The sequence below is a fragment of the Medicago truncatula genome, chromosome 7, assembly GCF_003473485.1.
Source record: "Medicago truncatula cultivar Jemalong A17 chromosome 7, MtrunA17r5.0-ANR, whole genome shotgun sequence".
Classification (NCBI taxonomy): Eukaryota; Viridiplantae; Streptophyta; class Magnoliopsida; order Fabales; family Fabaceae; genus Medicago; species Medicago truncatula.
In genome coordinates, this window is record NC_053048.1 from 1,601,558 (window position 1) to 1,616,779 (window position 15,222).

At 32.0% G+C, this 15,222-nt stretch overlaps 2 protein-coding genes across 2 annotated transcripts; both read right to left on the bottom strand.

Annotated features, from left to right (window-relative positions):
• Positions 1–3,969: 3,969 nt before the first annotated feature.
• LOC25497449 (probable leucine-rich repeat receptor-like protein kinase At1g35710) lies at positions 3,970–6,691 on the bottom strand. Its single transcript, XM_013592029.3, has 2 exons — positions 4,750–6,691; positions 3,970–4,433 (listed from the first exon to the last, which is right to left on the bottom strand). Exons 1-2 carry the CDS (start codon positions 6,689–6,691, stop codon positions 4,048–4,050), a joined length of 2,328 nt encoding a protein of 775 aa, XP_013447483.1. The 3' UTR covers positions 3,970–4,047.
• A 4,176-nt stretch (positions 6,692–10,867) lies between these two features.
• On the bottom strand, positions 10,868–13,443 carry LOC112416445 (probable leucine-rich repeat receptor-like protein kinase At1g35710). The gene is made up of 3 exons (XM_024770263.2): positions 12,846–13,443; positions 11,460–12,725; positions 10,868–11,253 (listed from the first exon to the last, which is right to left on the bottom strand). Exons 1-3 carry the CDS (start codon positions 13,441–13,443, stop codon positions 10,868–10,870), a joined length of 2,250 nt encoding a protein of 749 aa, XP_024626031.2.
• Positions 13,444–15,222: the final 1,779 nt, after the last annotated feature.

The following is a 15,222-nucleotide window of genomic DNA, read 5'->3' on the forward strand; positions in this document are numbered from 1 at the left end:
TGCGTTTAAACTTTTAAGTCTTTTACTTGCATTTCCTTTACTTATCTCTATCGAGAGGCAGTTATCTTCATACAAAAACAATTTTCTTCATCTTATTCATAAAACAACTTATGAATATAATGAACATTTATGTATTTTCTAAAAAAAGATTGCACAATATGTTTTGTCCTCTCTCACATAATTTAATGTTTTGCAGTACAATGACACAATCTAACACACGCACATAATATTTTAGATTAGAATACGTTTAATTTGAATGCTGAGTTCCTTAAATAATTTTTTTTTTTTTCATTTTCATCCTATGATTACTAATCCTTATATTTTGGACTAAAGAAATTATATAATAAATATTTTGTCGAGTTAATTTTTATTTTTTTTCTTCAGATCTAATGAATGACTATCAAAAGCCTTTATAATGTTGTGTAACCGCGTCAATTCATTCTTTACAATTTGATGTTTTGATTGATTAATTGTGCTACGTATATGTCACTGCATAAGATAAGCCTAGTATGTATCAACATGAAAAATTGAAAGTAATATCCCTAGAGAATGTAAGAGTGAATCGTATACTTCGTCTTTGAATTTATAAGTATCAGTCAAAATCGTCTTCAAATTTTGCGAAATATCAATTGCGTCCTTGAATTTCTCTCACGTCCATCAAAATGGTCCCTCCGTCCAAAAGGTCCGTTAGTGATGCTGAGCTGGCTCCCTGCATGTTGTGTTGTCTTATATACGTGTCAAAAAGGAAGTCACGTGTACAAGGACTAAATTGATGGAAACGCAAAAAATTCAGTTTTCACTTTTCAAATGCAATTTTTTCTGCTTTTCCATTTTTACCCCTGATTTATCCTTACCTTCCCCTCTAAGATTTCAATCATACCAATCAAAAGTCCCTGACATTTCTCCTTTCCGCTAAAATCTTCATCACCTTCTCCTCTCCAAAATCATCATCATCGCCAGCGATCAACAATAGGTTTTTGAAAAACGAAACGGTATTTGATTAAGGCAAGTCTCATGTCCATCTCACCTTCTCCTCCTGTTCGTTTTCACCATTTTTTTTGGCCCTTTTTTTTATTTTCGTTTTTAGTTTTCAAAGATCAAGTTGTGTTTTCTACGTTTTCTATTTTGTTCTGCAAAGTTTGCCTTTCAAATACCAAACTGATAGTTAGTTATATAATTTCAAGGACTGATTTGATGTTTTTTAACATAATCTAGGGATCGATTTGATGGATAACCGTAAAATTTAAGGACTAATTTGATGTAAATATTTTGACATAAAGGTTACATGAAGATTTATCTTCAACCTCTTTTCATTACAACATTACACACGTCTAGTACAATTCTGAAGCATGTTCACAAACTCAAACAAGCAAACCATGACTATCAAAAACTTAATCAACCTAAGCTAAATTCTTAAAGTATAAACTTTGTCCATCAACCTCACCCTCCAAACAACTTCATTCCCACTTTCCTTTGACTTGAACATGAAGATCAATTTTCTAAACAATATTTGCCCATACACCCACCCCCATCATTTCGTATTCAATTACAACAGTTTTGTTTGAAGGAATTTTGGGGATTTTTTTATTTCGAATTCAATCAAAAAATTAGGGTTTGAGGTTATTTCAATCGGGGAAGAACGTTACCACTAATTATTGAAAGAATTTTGGGAATTTTAGAGTGTGGATTAAAGATTGTAAAATTAGGGTTTCAATTTTATACATTTGGGGAAGAAATAACCTTTGGGGAAGATGACATTCTTACATTTTCTGTAAATCAGCCAAATTAGTCCTTGAAAATGTTGGTTACAATCGGCCATATAAATCCCTACCTGTGTGGCGTCTGACATGGCAGTCCATGTGAGAGGTTAACAACCATGTCAGCTCCGTTAACACCTCAGTTAATTTGAAGGACGAAATTGATTGACATTTACGAATTTAGGGACAAAATTGATATTTTGCAAAATTTGAAGACGATTTTGACTGATACTTGCAAATTCATGGACGAAGTTGATGATTCACTCGAGAATATAACTTTATCTCCTTAGCAAAAAGTCTTGAAGAAGACATGATTTTGTTTTTCCATGCAGTCTGTGGTATTATTGGTTATGTGGGGTACCAATAAAGGAACCATCTTCCCCTCCATTTATGTTGAACGGCTTTATGTCAAATTAAGCTTTAAACTCATGTAAATTACTCCAAATACGACAAATTTTAAGCTAGTGTGAATGCAATAATTTATTTTTGGAAATTATCAAAATTGCTCTACCCAATCCCACAAATTTTAAGCTATGAAATTCTGACAGATACACCAAATACGACACTCACACATTGATACATATGAAAATTTGAGCAATGCATTTCTATTTCTAATATCCAATAGTATAAACTATTTAAATTTGCTAACCAAATTCACAATAAGATTTTGATTTTAAGAAGTCTACTTGAAAAAGCCGCGTTTGCATTTTTCTGCTTCTTTTTTCCATTTCTTCAAAAAATAATAAAAACTACCAGAATTGCCTTGCATTCTCAACTGCACTTAAGCGCAGTTAAAACGACCGTGGGTAAATGGTTAATTTTCACGTACGTGAGACCAATTTTAGCAATTTAAAGAGCATTTTTCACTATTATTTCCGATCTCAAATATAAAATATCTTTATCTATTCCAAAAAAATAAAAAAATGTTGCCCACATTCTTTTTCAAATACTTTTTTAATACTCATTCTTTTATTAACCGAAACTTATGTGTATACTACAATTTATAAATATGTCCTACATAAAATTTCAAATGGTAAAATTCATATTAATTTTATCCAATAAAAGAACGAATGCAAGATACGCTTGACCCACATATTTCTTTTCTTTTTAGAAAGGGACCCATTATTTCTATGTCAGGGTTTTCCCCCACCCGTTACTTCTAGAGTCTAGGGATGCATGTATCTCGCAAGTCACCTACTGATTTAATAAATTATAAAGTTTTGTGCATTTTTCTATAGCGCGTGTAAGTTCTTCTTGGTCAATGAGGTCAACTTTTGTGTCTTTTTTGTTCCTAAATATATCCAATAGAAGCAAAAATTCATATTTTTAATTCATTAAATAATTATGCATGTGGTCTATAATATAGACTGCATATATCATTTAGTGAATGAATCTAAGAAAATAAAGTTTTGTCTATAACAGTGAACAGAGGATGTATAAAATTAATCAAATAAATGCGAGTTATTTGGCATAAGTCATAACCAAAAACTTATGATGATTCTCATATTTACAATTAAGTCGGTGATTTAATCGATGTTAGATCAATACGAACTATGTATTTATTTTTTTGTTGTTCTAATTAAACTGGTATCATTGAAGTTACTATTTTAATTGTTGAAAAAAAGTAGGGCCATTAACATTTACAATCAAGAGATCATATTAGAATTTCTCATAAATAAATTGCAATTTTCATCGAAAGTGGATTTTTTTTTTCTTTAGAGTGAAACTAATTTTCAGTCCCCGTGAAAAAATGAAAGATCAAATTTAGTTCTTGAGAAGAAGAGAAATATAATTTTTAGTTTTTGAGAAAAATTAACCATAACAACTTAGTTTCAACTTATTTATAGTTTTTGCTCAAAAAAAAAAAAACTTATTTATAGTTTATTGGTTGTTTAAGAAAAAGCAGAGGAAATAAAATATCTTGCAAAGAAGCTAAAAAAATCATATTACTATTTAGTAGTTTAGTATGAGAGACCTAACCAATAGGTGATTAGCTACTCAGGATAAACATAATCGCGCCACAACTTTCGTCAAATGCACCCAATTTTTGTAGATCAGATCGCACCATAATTTATTTTGATCATGGTGCTATTTCTTCAATTATTCTACTTCTTTGTTTTTGCTTCTTTTTCAATACTGCAACACCCACCTTGTTGGCCTATGAAGCATATCTGACATAAAATTTATCTATTGCTAAAATTAACAACTTTCGGAAAAAAAATAGACAATGTATTTATTGAATAATAATAATAATAACACACTCAACTTAATTAATTCCGAAGTTTTTCTTTCAATGGTTTACAATATGAAATAACGCTTTGAGTTCTTGACTCAAGAGTTGCTGCAATGAAATTTCACTCAAAAGAGTTTTTAATGGTGTCAATTCAGTAGCAAAACTTTCTGACACACATTTCATTGTTGGTCGAGAGCGAGGATTGAGATTTAAACATGCAAATGCTACCACGGCAACTTGAATTATGTCACGTATAACTATTTCATTATTTGGAAGTGGAATACGTTGGTCTAATACTTGACATAATTTGATACTTTGTGTCGATGGAGATTGAAGTGATGCCAATATATCCTCAGGGTGCTTTCCAACTAATGTTTCAAGTGCCACTACACCAAAACTATATACATCACACTTCTCATTCACAGCCATAGTATAGGCAAGCTCTGCATTGATCAAATCACTATGACTGTTTAAAAGGGTGCACACAAACACACATATATTTAAAATTGTAGTTTAGTTAGAATTTATTTAAAAAAGATATATATTTAGAAATTTAAAAATAATTAAAGATAATCTCTTTTCAAATAAATATTTTACATGGAGAAAGTTAGCAGTACAGCTTTATGAACTTAGCCTGAAAAAGTAATGGTCAAATAAGCTATTTTTGTGGATTATATATGAATATGCATGTTGTTCATGATACACAAATGAAAAATAAAAGTAGAAAAAGAAAGAACATAATATCAATCAATAATTTACCGGGAGCTATATATCCAATAGTTCCAGCAACTATAGTTCGATTGGATGAATCATATTGAAGGAATCGAGCTGTGCCAAAGTCAGAGACACTAGCCTTCCACTCAGAGTTTAGCAAGATATTGCTAGTAGATACATCTCTATGCACTATTGGAGCAGTACAATCATGATGAAGATATGAAAGAGCAAATGCAATTCCTTTAACAGTGCTAATCCTTTTTCTCCAATTGAATTCCACAGCTTCTACATCGTCATACAAGACAGTGAACAAGCTTCCTCTCTCCATGTACTGATAGATCAAAAACATGATTCTCTTGTGCAAGCAGAATCCATGAAGCTTCACAATATGTCGGTGCTTTATTTCTGTCAATATTCTCACTTCATTTCTGAAACTCTCATCAAAAGATGGAACGTCTGCTTCATAGCCATGAAGTTTCTTTAAGGCGACAACCTTGCCACATGGTAATTGTGCCTTGTAAACACTTCCATATGCTCCGGTTCCAATGCAATATCTCATGTCAAAGTCTTCTGTTGCTTTAATAATGTCATCAAATGCTATTTTTCCGTCATAGTTCCATACACAAAACAAATCCCCATTTGTTGTTGTTGTTGTTGTTGTTGTTATTGCATGCTTGTTCTTAACAGAGGTATGACGAAATTTGAAGCATATGATAAGTGATAAGGCTAAGATTAGAATAATAAGGATAGGAAGAGCAATGAAAACATAATGCTTTACTTTATTACTTTTCTTTGGAGGTAGACAAGTTTGGAATTCGAAGTATATTTTCTTGTATGGAATGTTGCTACATAAATCCTTGTTCCCTATTACTCTATAAGGATCAACACAATTTGGAATGGGACCCCTTAAATAATTTTGGGAAATGTTTATAAAATTAACATTACAAATAGAATGGGGAATTGTTCCAGTGAGATTATTATGGCTTAAAAGAAGTTGTCGAAAATTTCCAATCATGGATGGGATTTCACCACTAATGAGGTTGTAACTGAGGTCAATGGAAGTTTTGTAATTTGTCAATGTAAAAAAATCGGAAGGAAGGTAACCAATGAGTGAGTTGTGAGAAATGTCAAGGGTTTCTAATAGAGGGATATTTGTTAAGGAAATTGGAAAGGTTCCTCCGATGGAGTTGTTTTTTAACATCAACACTTGCAACTTTTTTAATTGACCGAAGTTAGGTGGAAGGATACCTGTGAGAAAATTATATGCAATATCAATGTATACTAATTTTGTGAGATTTGTAAGAGAAATAGGCAAGTTTCCATTGAGTCTATTGTGAGATAGATTTAATGTAGTGATATTTTTCAAGAACACTAACTCAAGAGGAATGGAACCTTGAATGTAATTGCTAGAGATGTCAAGGTCTTCTAATTGTTTTAGATTTCCTAGTGAAGAAGGTATCTCACCTTTGAATCTATTGTTAGATAGATCTAAGAAAGTGAGATTTTTCAGCAACCACAGTTCAGGAGGGATGGAACCTTGAATAAAGTTAAAAGAGATGTCTAGGTAATTTAATTGCCTAAGATTATCTATTGAAGGAGGTAGCTGACCTTTAAGATAATTGTGAGACAAATCAAGATGAGTGAGTTTGGAAAGGTGACCAATTTCTTTTGGAATAGTCCCATCTAGGTCACTTCCACTTATAACAAGGCTTTCTAAATTGTTAAAAGCAGAATAGTTGAGAGTAGACAAGTTGGGTGTTGCAAGTTTGCTTCCCCAGTCTATTTTGATTGCTTTTATGCTTCCAGCGTCGTTGCAAAATATATCATCCCAAGTACAACGATCAGAGATGTTGAAGCATGCTTCAGACGTGTTCCACCATCCACTATTTAATATTGCATTTGCTTCCATTTGAAGTTGAGATGTCACAGTAGCAGAAGACTGAGTTCCGATAATCAAACCGCAAATAGTAAGAAAGGCAATCCACATTTTTGGACCAAAGAAATTGAAACTATTATTTTGTTTTTGTTTTTGAGATCTACTGAATGACTATCAAAAACCTTACATTCATTTATGATTTATAAGAAAAACAAGCTTTGAACAACTTTATGCTTTTAACAATTTATGTGCGGACGTGAAAAACAAGCTTTGAAGCATCTACCCCTCCATTTACGTTCATCAACTTTATGTCAAATTAAGCTCTTCAATAATTCTTCTCAAGTATCATTTTCGATACTAAATATAATATATCTCATTATCAAAGTCCCGAAAAATAAAAAAATTAATTATATTATTGAATTTTTTAACAGTTTGTATAATGTATAAATTTATCAATTAGGAGGATGAATTGATTTATCTAGTATTTATAGTTAGTTATAGTACTCCATTTGTTACATATATTCAGAGACGAAAAGAGTATAAAAGAATATGTATAATAATTAGAGATGTTTTTGTGAAAAAATAATTAATACATTTCAAAATTTAAAAGAAGCCATATTTTTATAAAAGAAGCCATATTAAAAGCGGCAAGAAAAAAAAATCAGATGGTAATGCTATATTGAGTGACAAATATAGGAAAATTATAAAAATATGATAAATCAAAATTCATTTTAGTATAACAAAATTTGCCATAAATTTCATTTTATCATGAGTATAAAAATTCTCATCGTTAACATTGTTCATCGAAAAAAAGGATTGTGGGCTAATATGAAGTTCAAGAACAATCTCAAACAATTCAACCTACCTGAATTTATTATCCTTTTGAGTTCAATGCATTTTACTTAATTTCATTGTCATAATCATTCATAATTATTTTATATAAGTGTAATGGACACTCTTTTAAGTACCCTTAATACCTCACTTTTTCACATTTAAATTGTGTGAGCTTTAGCCACTAAATTACTTCAAAAAAAATATTCGTTTTAATTTTCATTTTTTTATTGAGTAAAACTAGTTTATTTCCCAAATTTAAAAAATATCACACATAAATGGTTAGAATTATGAGTTTCACCGACAAAATGTTGAAAAAATATACGGTAAACTTTATCTATTTTTATGTTATTACTCCCTCCGTTCCTTTTTAATCGTCTCTTTTGGAGAAATTTTTTGTTCCTATTTAACTGTCACTTTCGAAGTTCAATGCAACATTAAATATTGTTTTACCAATATTATCCTTACTTATTTATTACAGAGAGAAATGTATGAAGTTAGTGATTAAATGAATAAGGTTATTATAGTAAAAATATGCATTGTTCTATCAAAAGTAGTAACATTTATTAAATATATTGGTTTGTATAAAATATCTTAAAGTGACACTTAAAAAAGAACGGATGTAGTATTCGACTCACATATTACTTTTCTTTTTTGAGAGGGACCCGTTATTTCTATGTAAAGGTTTTTAATTCCCCCCTGGTTACGTTTAGAGACTAGACGTGTGTGTGTTTTCCAAGTCGCCTATTGACTTAGTCAATTATAAAGTTTTGTGCATTAGTTTATTAGTCAATGGGTCAAATTTAGTATGCTTTTTGTTCTAAAGCATGAAACTAATCAAATAAGAGTCTTGCTATCTGTGTTCTCAGAGTAGTGGTTAAAGAATCTACAAATAAAAATGTTGTCTTAGAAATATAAGATGTTACTTTAGATAAAGTATGTGTTTGACATCACTTTTTTTGGCTCAAAACGTGGGTTACTTTTGCCAAACGTCGTTTCCCAATTTTTTGTGTTGTTTGGATGATGGAAAAGTAGATATGTGAAACCACGTTTTAGATCCAAAACGCCGGTTCTGCTAAAGCTGAAATTCAAAGCTTCTGCGACAGTGAAAAGCGATTCACAATTTTTAACTTTTCAATGAAAAGTATAGTTACCAATATACCCATGTTTTCTTCTCCAATTTTCTATGAATTAACAACATCTTTCTTCTTCTTCTTCCAATTTCCCATAATATGGGGTTCAAACATTTCGACTTTACCTGAAATTTATTAACGACTTTTGATTCAATGTGGTTTACCTTTACCATTTTAATATTTTTATTTCATAAGCTTTCATAAGTATTTTTAAAGGAGTGTTATAGGTACTCCGTTTTAAATACTCATTTTAACACTTATTTTTAAAATCTTCATATTTATATGAATTTCATTCAATAAAAGAACGAATGTTAAAAAAAGCATTAATCAAAAAATATTTCAAATTTTATTTTTAATTCCTACAAAATAAAATCACATGTTTTAATCATGTTAACATTCCCCTTTACCTTTTTCGGACCAAAACGAGTAAATGTATTATTATTAAACAAATTTAACCATATTAGTTCAGACTCCTTTTCAGAAAATATTTACTCCAGGGTGAAAATACATGAGAAAAGCAAATATAACAATGTTATCGAGGGGAATTTTCATACTCCCTCCGTCTCAAAATGTAAGCAAAAATAAATCAATATTTTTGATATATCTAGTACAAATTTTAAACAAAATACGTGAACTTTTATTGACCAATTTTTGTTTATATTTTAGGACGGAGGGAGTACTTATCATAAAAAAAAAAAATATTTATGACAAATCTAGACTCTAGAGATTCATCTGTTTCCGCACATTTCTCTTATTATTTGTGAGTGAATTATTTTATATAATAGTTTTTCCCCACTGGTTACGTCTAGACTTAAAAGATCCATAGTTTTCTGCATTAATTAGTTTCCTTTAGCGTGTGTGTTTTTCTTCGTCAATGGGTCATGTTTGAATGTATCAAGAAAGTGTGAAGAGTGAAAGAGATAAAGAGTGTGACAAAATTAATATCGGTTCAATACGATCTATATATTTATTTTTTCTTGTTTTAATCAAACCGATGTCATTTAATTTATTATTTCATTTGTAAAAATAAAAAAAATTTAACAATAAAAAATGAAATATATTACGATCAAAGGTGACTCCGTAAAAGCACAGGTGTGCGAGAAAGGAGTTCAAAATTTTACCAATATACAACCAATCAAGTAGCAAGGAAACAACAACAAAATAAATTAGCAAATCCCATACAAACAACCAGTCTGGATCACCACAAATGAGAATGTAAATGAACATTAATATTAGTAGTCTTCATTCACCAAAAGGAGTGTAACTTGACTTTATCTAACAGTTGGTGAATGGTGCATTCCTTGTTCTTGAAAATTCTATTATTTCTTTCATTCCACAAGACCCAAATACAACATAACCATAACCAAACAAGCTGCACATCTGTAAAAATAATTAGAATCATTAAAATATACTATTGACAGACGATATCTTTTGTCGTTGGAGTTTAAAGAAAAATTAAAGTATTAGGTGGTTCATATTAGAATTTCTCACAAATTAAATGCAATTTTCTTTGAAAGTGGATTTTTTTTTATTTGGGTGAAACTAATTTTAGTCCTTAAAGAAAACTGCAAGATCCAATTTAGTTCTTGAGAAGAAGAAAAAGATAATTTTTAGTCTTTGAGAAAAATAAATCATAAGAACATAGTCTCTACATTATTTATAAAGAACCTTAGGAAATCAAACCCTCTTCTGATTTGACAATTGAGTTTTGTGTAATAGGTTTCAGTGTCAGGGTCGCGCCACAATTCATTTTGATTGCGCGGCAATTTACCACTAATCCATCAATCACCGTTGCTTCATATAGCGCCACAATTTTCAACGAATGTACCCAATTTTGGTAGCTCATATCGAACCGTAATTTCTTCTAGAGATTTACTTTAAAATTATTCTGTCAATATCTTAGCCAAATAGTTAGGAAACCTAAATTTTGAATAGTATTTTGCTTGGTATTAGTTTGAAAATAGCTAGGAATTTCTAAATATTAGTTACCGATTGGCTAGGTAATATTTTGCTAGGTAATTTGCTGCCCATTCCATGCTACAGCCAGTATGACAGCTAAATCACACCTAAAAGGTAGCAAATCTGCTACGCTTTAACTGCGCATTAACTACGATTTGAATTGGAGCAAATCTATGATTTGAATTGTAGTGAATGCCTTTATCTTTTAATTCAATTTTATACACAAACAAAAATGTGAATACATATATACTTATGTTTGATTTATCAGAACAACAAAGTTTTACAGCATTTTTCAACAACTTTTGGGAAAGAAAAAAAAGACAACGTCTTTATTATTGAATAATAACACACTCAAGTTTCTCTTTCAAGGGTTCTCAATATAAAATAATGCATTGAGTTCTTCACTCATTAGTTGTTGCACTGAAATTTCACTCAAAGGAATGCTTAATGGTGTAAGTTCAGTGACAAAACTTTGTGACACACGTTTCATTGTTGGTCGAGAATGAGGATTGATATTTAAGCATGCAAATGCAACCACGACAACATGAATTATGTCACGTATAACTATGTCATTATTTGGAAGTGGAAGACGCTGGTCTAATACTTGACATAGTTTGACACTTCGTGTCGATGTTGACTGAAGTGATGACAGTAAATCTCCAGGATGCCTTCCAACTAAAGTTTCAAGTGCTACAACACCAAAACTATATGCATCACACTTTTCATTCACAACCATAGTATAGGCAAGCTCTGCATTGATCAAATCACAATGAGTATTTAAAAAGAGTCCACATACACACATATAAGCAACTATATAATTTGTTATAATCAACTTTGTAAGTACAACTGTATGTTATTTGTCGGGACTATGAATATGCATGTTTTGCATCATACAGAAATGAAGAAGAAAAAAACAAAATAAGAAAGAAAGAATATCAAAGATTAATATAATTTACCAGGAGCAATATATCCAATAGTTCCAGCAACTATAGTTCGATTGGATGAATCATATTGAAGGAGTCGAGCTGTGCCAAAGTCACAAACACTAGCCTGCCACTCAGAGTTAACAAATATATTGCTACTAGATACATCTCTATGCACTATTGGAGCATTGCAATCATGATGAAGATAAGATAGAGCAAATGCAACTCCTTTAACAGTGTTAACCCTTTTTCTCCAATTGAATTCCACAGCTTCCACATCATCATACAAGACAGAGAACAAGCTTCCTTTCTCCATGTATTGATATATCAAAAACATGATTCTTTTGTGCAAGCAGAATCCATAAAGCTTCACGATATGTTTGTGCTTTATTTCTGATAATATTCTCACTTCATTTCTGAAACTCTCATCAAAAGATGGAACCTCAGCTTCATAGCCGTGAAGTTTCTTTAAGGCAACAACCTTGCCACATGGTAATTGTGCCTTGTAAACACTTCCATATGCTCCTGTTCCAATGCAATATCTCATGTCAAAGTCTTCTGTTGCTTTGATGATGTCATCATATGCTATTTTCCCATCATAATTCCATATACAAAACATATCTCCATTCTTTGTTTTTGTTGAGTTTCCATGCAACTTCTCAGAAGAATGATGATGACGATTTAAACATATGAGAAGTAAGAAGACTATGACTAGAATAATAAGGATCGGAAGAACAATGACAACAATGTGCTTTAATTTATTATTTTTCTTGTGTGGTGACCAAGGCTGGAATTTGTTAAATGAACATACATCAGAATTTTCCATATGATCAAGACAATTTGGAATGGGACCCTCCAAACAATTGTATGAAATGTCCACATAATAATTGAATAAATTACAGAGAGATTGGGGAATTGTTCCAGTGAGATTATTATTGCTTAAATTAAGTGACCAATAAAATCCAATATGAGAAGGGATTTGACCACTAATGAGGTTGTGACGGAAGTCTACGTAAATTACATAATCAGTAAGATATGTTTGAAAAGTAGGCAGGTTACCATTAAGTCTATTGTGAGATAGATCTAATGAAGAGAGATATTCCAAGAACCCCAACTCATGAGGAATGGAACCTTTAAGGTTGTTGTGAGAGATGTCTAATCTAGTTAGATTTTTGAGGAACCGCAACTCAAAAGGAATATAACCTTCAATGTAGTTGTGAGAGATGTCTAGCTTCTGTAATTGTTTGAGATTTCCTAGTGAAGAAGGTATCTCACCTTTGAAACTATTGTTAGATAGACCTAAGAAAGTGAGATTTTTTAGCAACCACAATTCAGGAGGGATGGAACCATTAATATTGTTAAAAGAGATGTCTAGGTAGTTTAATTGTCTAAGATTTTCTATTGAAGGAGGTACCTAGCCTTTAAGATAATTGGCAGACAAATCAAGATGAGTGAGCTTGGAGAGATTTCCTAGTGAAGGAGGTATCCGACCTTCAAAATGATTGCGCGATAGATCAAGATGAGTGAGCTTGGAGAGATGTCCTAGTGAAGTAGGTACTGGACCTAGAAGATAAATGCCAGACAGATCAAGATGAGTGAGCATGGAGAGATTTCCTAGTGAATGAGGTACCTGACCTTCAATATAATTGTTAGACAGATCAAGATAAGTGAGCTTAGAGAGATGACCAATTTCATTTGGCATAGTCCCTTCTAGTTCAGCTGACCTTATAACAAGTCTTTCTAAATTGTTAAAAGTAGAATAGTTGAGAGTAGACAAGTTGGGTGTTGCAAGTGGAGATCTCCAAGGGTCTATGTTGATAGCTTTTATGCTTCCATCATCGTTGCAACATATATCATGCCAATTACAACGATCAGAGATATTGAATCGTGCATCAGAGGTGTTCCACCATCCACTATTCGATATAGCATTTGCTTCCATTTGAAGTTGAGATGTCACAGTGGCAGCGGATTGAGTTCCCACAATCAAACTGCAAATAATAAGAAAGGCAATCAACATTTTTGGACCAAGGAAATTTGAAATTATATATTTTTTCTATAGTTCATAAATTTTTGTTTTAGATCTAATGAATGACCATAAAAAAACCTTTATAATGTTTGTGTGACTACTAGCATATGCTCGTTGGTCAATCTCATTCTCACACGCCAATTTTGATATTTTAATTAAGGCTAAAATATAGTTTTAGTCCCTGCAAATATGCCTCGTTTTGATTTTAATCCCTGTTAAAAAAACATTTTGTTTTTGGTCCCTGCAAAATTTTTTGTTTATGAAAATAGTCCCTCCTGGGACTATTTAAAAAAATAAAAAAATTTGCAGGGACCTTTTTTAAAAACAAAATATTTTGCAGGGACCAAAAATTATAAAATTGGTTCAGTTATAATGTGTCACGTATGCAAATCATCACAAAAGTGGGGTCAGGGACTATTTTCAAAAACAAAAAATTTTGCAAGGACCAAAAACAATTTTTTTTTTACAGGGACTAAAATTAAAACGAGGCATATTTGCAGGGACTAAAACCATATTTTAGCCTTTAATTAATGTATTGTTCTACGTATATATGTCACTGCATAAGATAAGTCTATAGTATGTCCTCCCGAAATAGCATCACCCTGAACGTTACCCTGATTCTGATTCTGAGACATATCTACTCTGTTTTTACTCCGCTGCATATCAGATTCTGAACAATACATCAGAAGCAATTTAATTGCATCTGAAGTATTATCACATCAGAAGCACTCTCAAACAGCTTCTGAAGTGATATCAGAAGAAGATTTTTCTAAGAAAAAGAAAACACAATTCAACCCCCCTTCTTGTGTTTTTCTCACCTTCAGTATTTTCAGTTATTGAAGTAATAATCTCCCAAGTACATCAAGAAACAGTACTTCCTTAAATAATATATCTTCAATAAATAAAAATAAAAGCATCCTTCAAGAAAGAGCATGATCCACATATTCACATAATGTAATAATGAACTCATTTCTTGGTGCAGCAAAATATATACCAACTAAACCAGAATTTACACATTATGATTTTGATGTTGTAACTCTCGAAGAAATAAATAATCAAACTCTAAGGACCAAACTTCCTCCTTACCCTCCTTGTGTTCCTAGGGAAATGTGTCTTGGATGTTGAACATGGTTTAATAGAATGAGCATTAGGAACAGCATTCGCAGTGACCATGTTAGAGTCTGAAACTTGATCTCGAGAAATGGATTTCTACTCTTCAACTGATTCATTGGATTTCTCTTCAACTTGAACAATAACTGTTGTGAATCCCCGAGCCTCCAAGGTCGGATCGAACCACACCAATACAAAGAATAATGATGTGTGGAGCGACGGAGAGTGGTAACCACCGAACAGAGTATATTGTGCAAGCAAGAAACAACAAAACACCACCTAGATCTAATCTAGGAACCAAGTGTGAAACACAAAGCAACAATCACAAGATAAACAAGGAGAGGGAAGAAGAAAACAAATACACCAAGAGATTGGTTACCCAGTTCGGTCCAAACTTGACCTACTCTGGAGGAGAGATTGTACTCTCCAATCCACTATCAAATGAGTTCTTACAAAAGGGATACTCAAAGGTTGATCACGAGTATTGTTATCACCGCCTCTCCAGACTAACCACGAGTATTCTCACCACCGCCTCTCCAGGCTGACGTTGAGTGTTTAACGTCTCTCCAGACGAACCACACCGTCTACAAGGAATCAATACCAAGGTGAGACCCCTCACCTTCACCTTCCTCCCAACAACTCACCATCAAAGCACCCGCA

Coding starts and splice junctions, on each gene's coding strand:
- LOC25497449 (XM_013592029.3), bottom strand. CDS start 6,691: ATGTGGATTGCCTTTCTTACTATTTGCGGTTTGATTATCGGAACTCAG. Junction 4,434..4,749: donor TATTGGATATATAGCTCCCG/GTAAATTATTGA, acceptor TGATCAATGCAG/AGCTTGCCTATACTATGGCT.
- LOC112416445 (XM_024770263.2), bottom strand. CDS start 13,443: ATGTTGATTGCCTTTCTTATTATTTGCAGTTTGATTGTGGGAACTCAA. Junction 12,726..12,845: donor GTCTGCCAATTATCTTAAAG/GCTAGGTACCTC, acceptor TCACTTTCTTAG/GTCTATCTAACAATAGTTTC. Junction 11,254..11,459: donor TATTGGATATATTGCTCCTG/GTAAATTATATT, acceptor TGATCAATGCAG/AGCTTGCCTATACTATGGTT.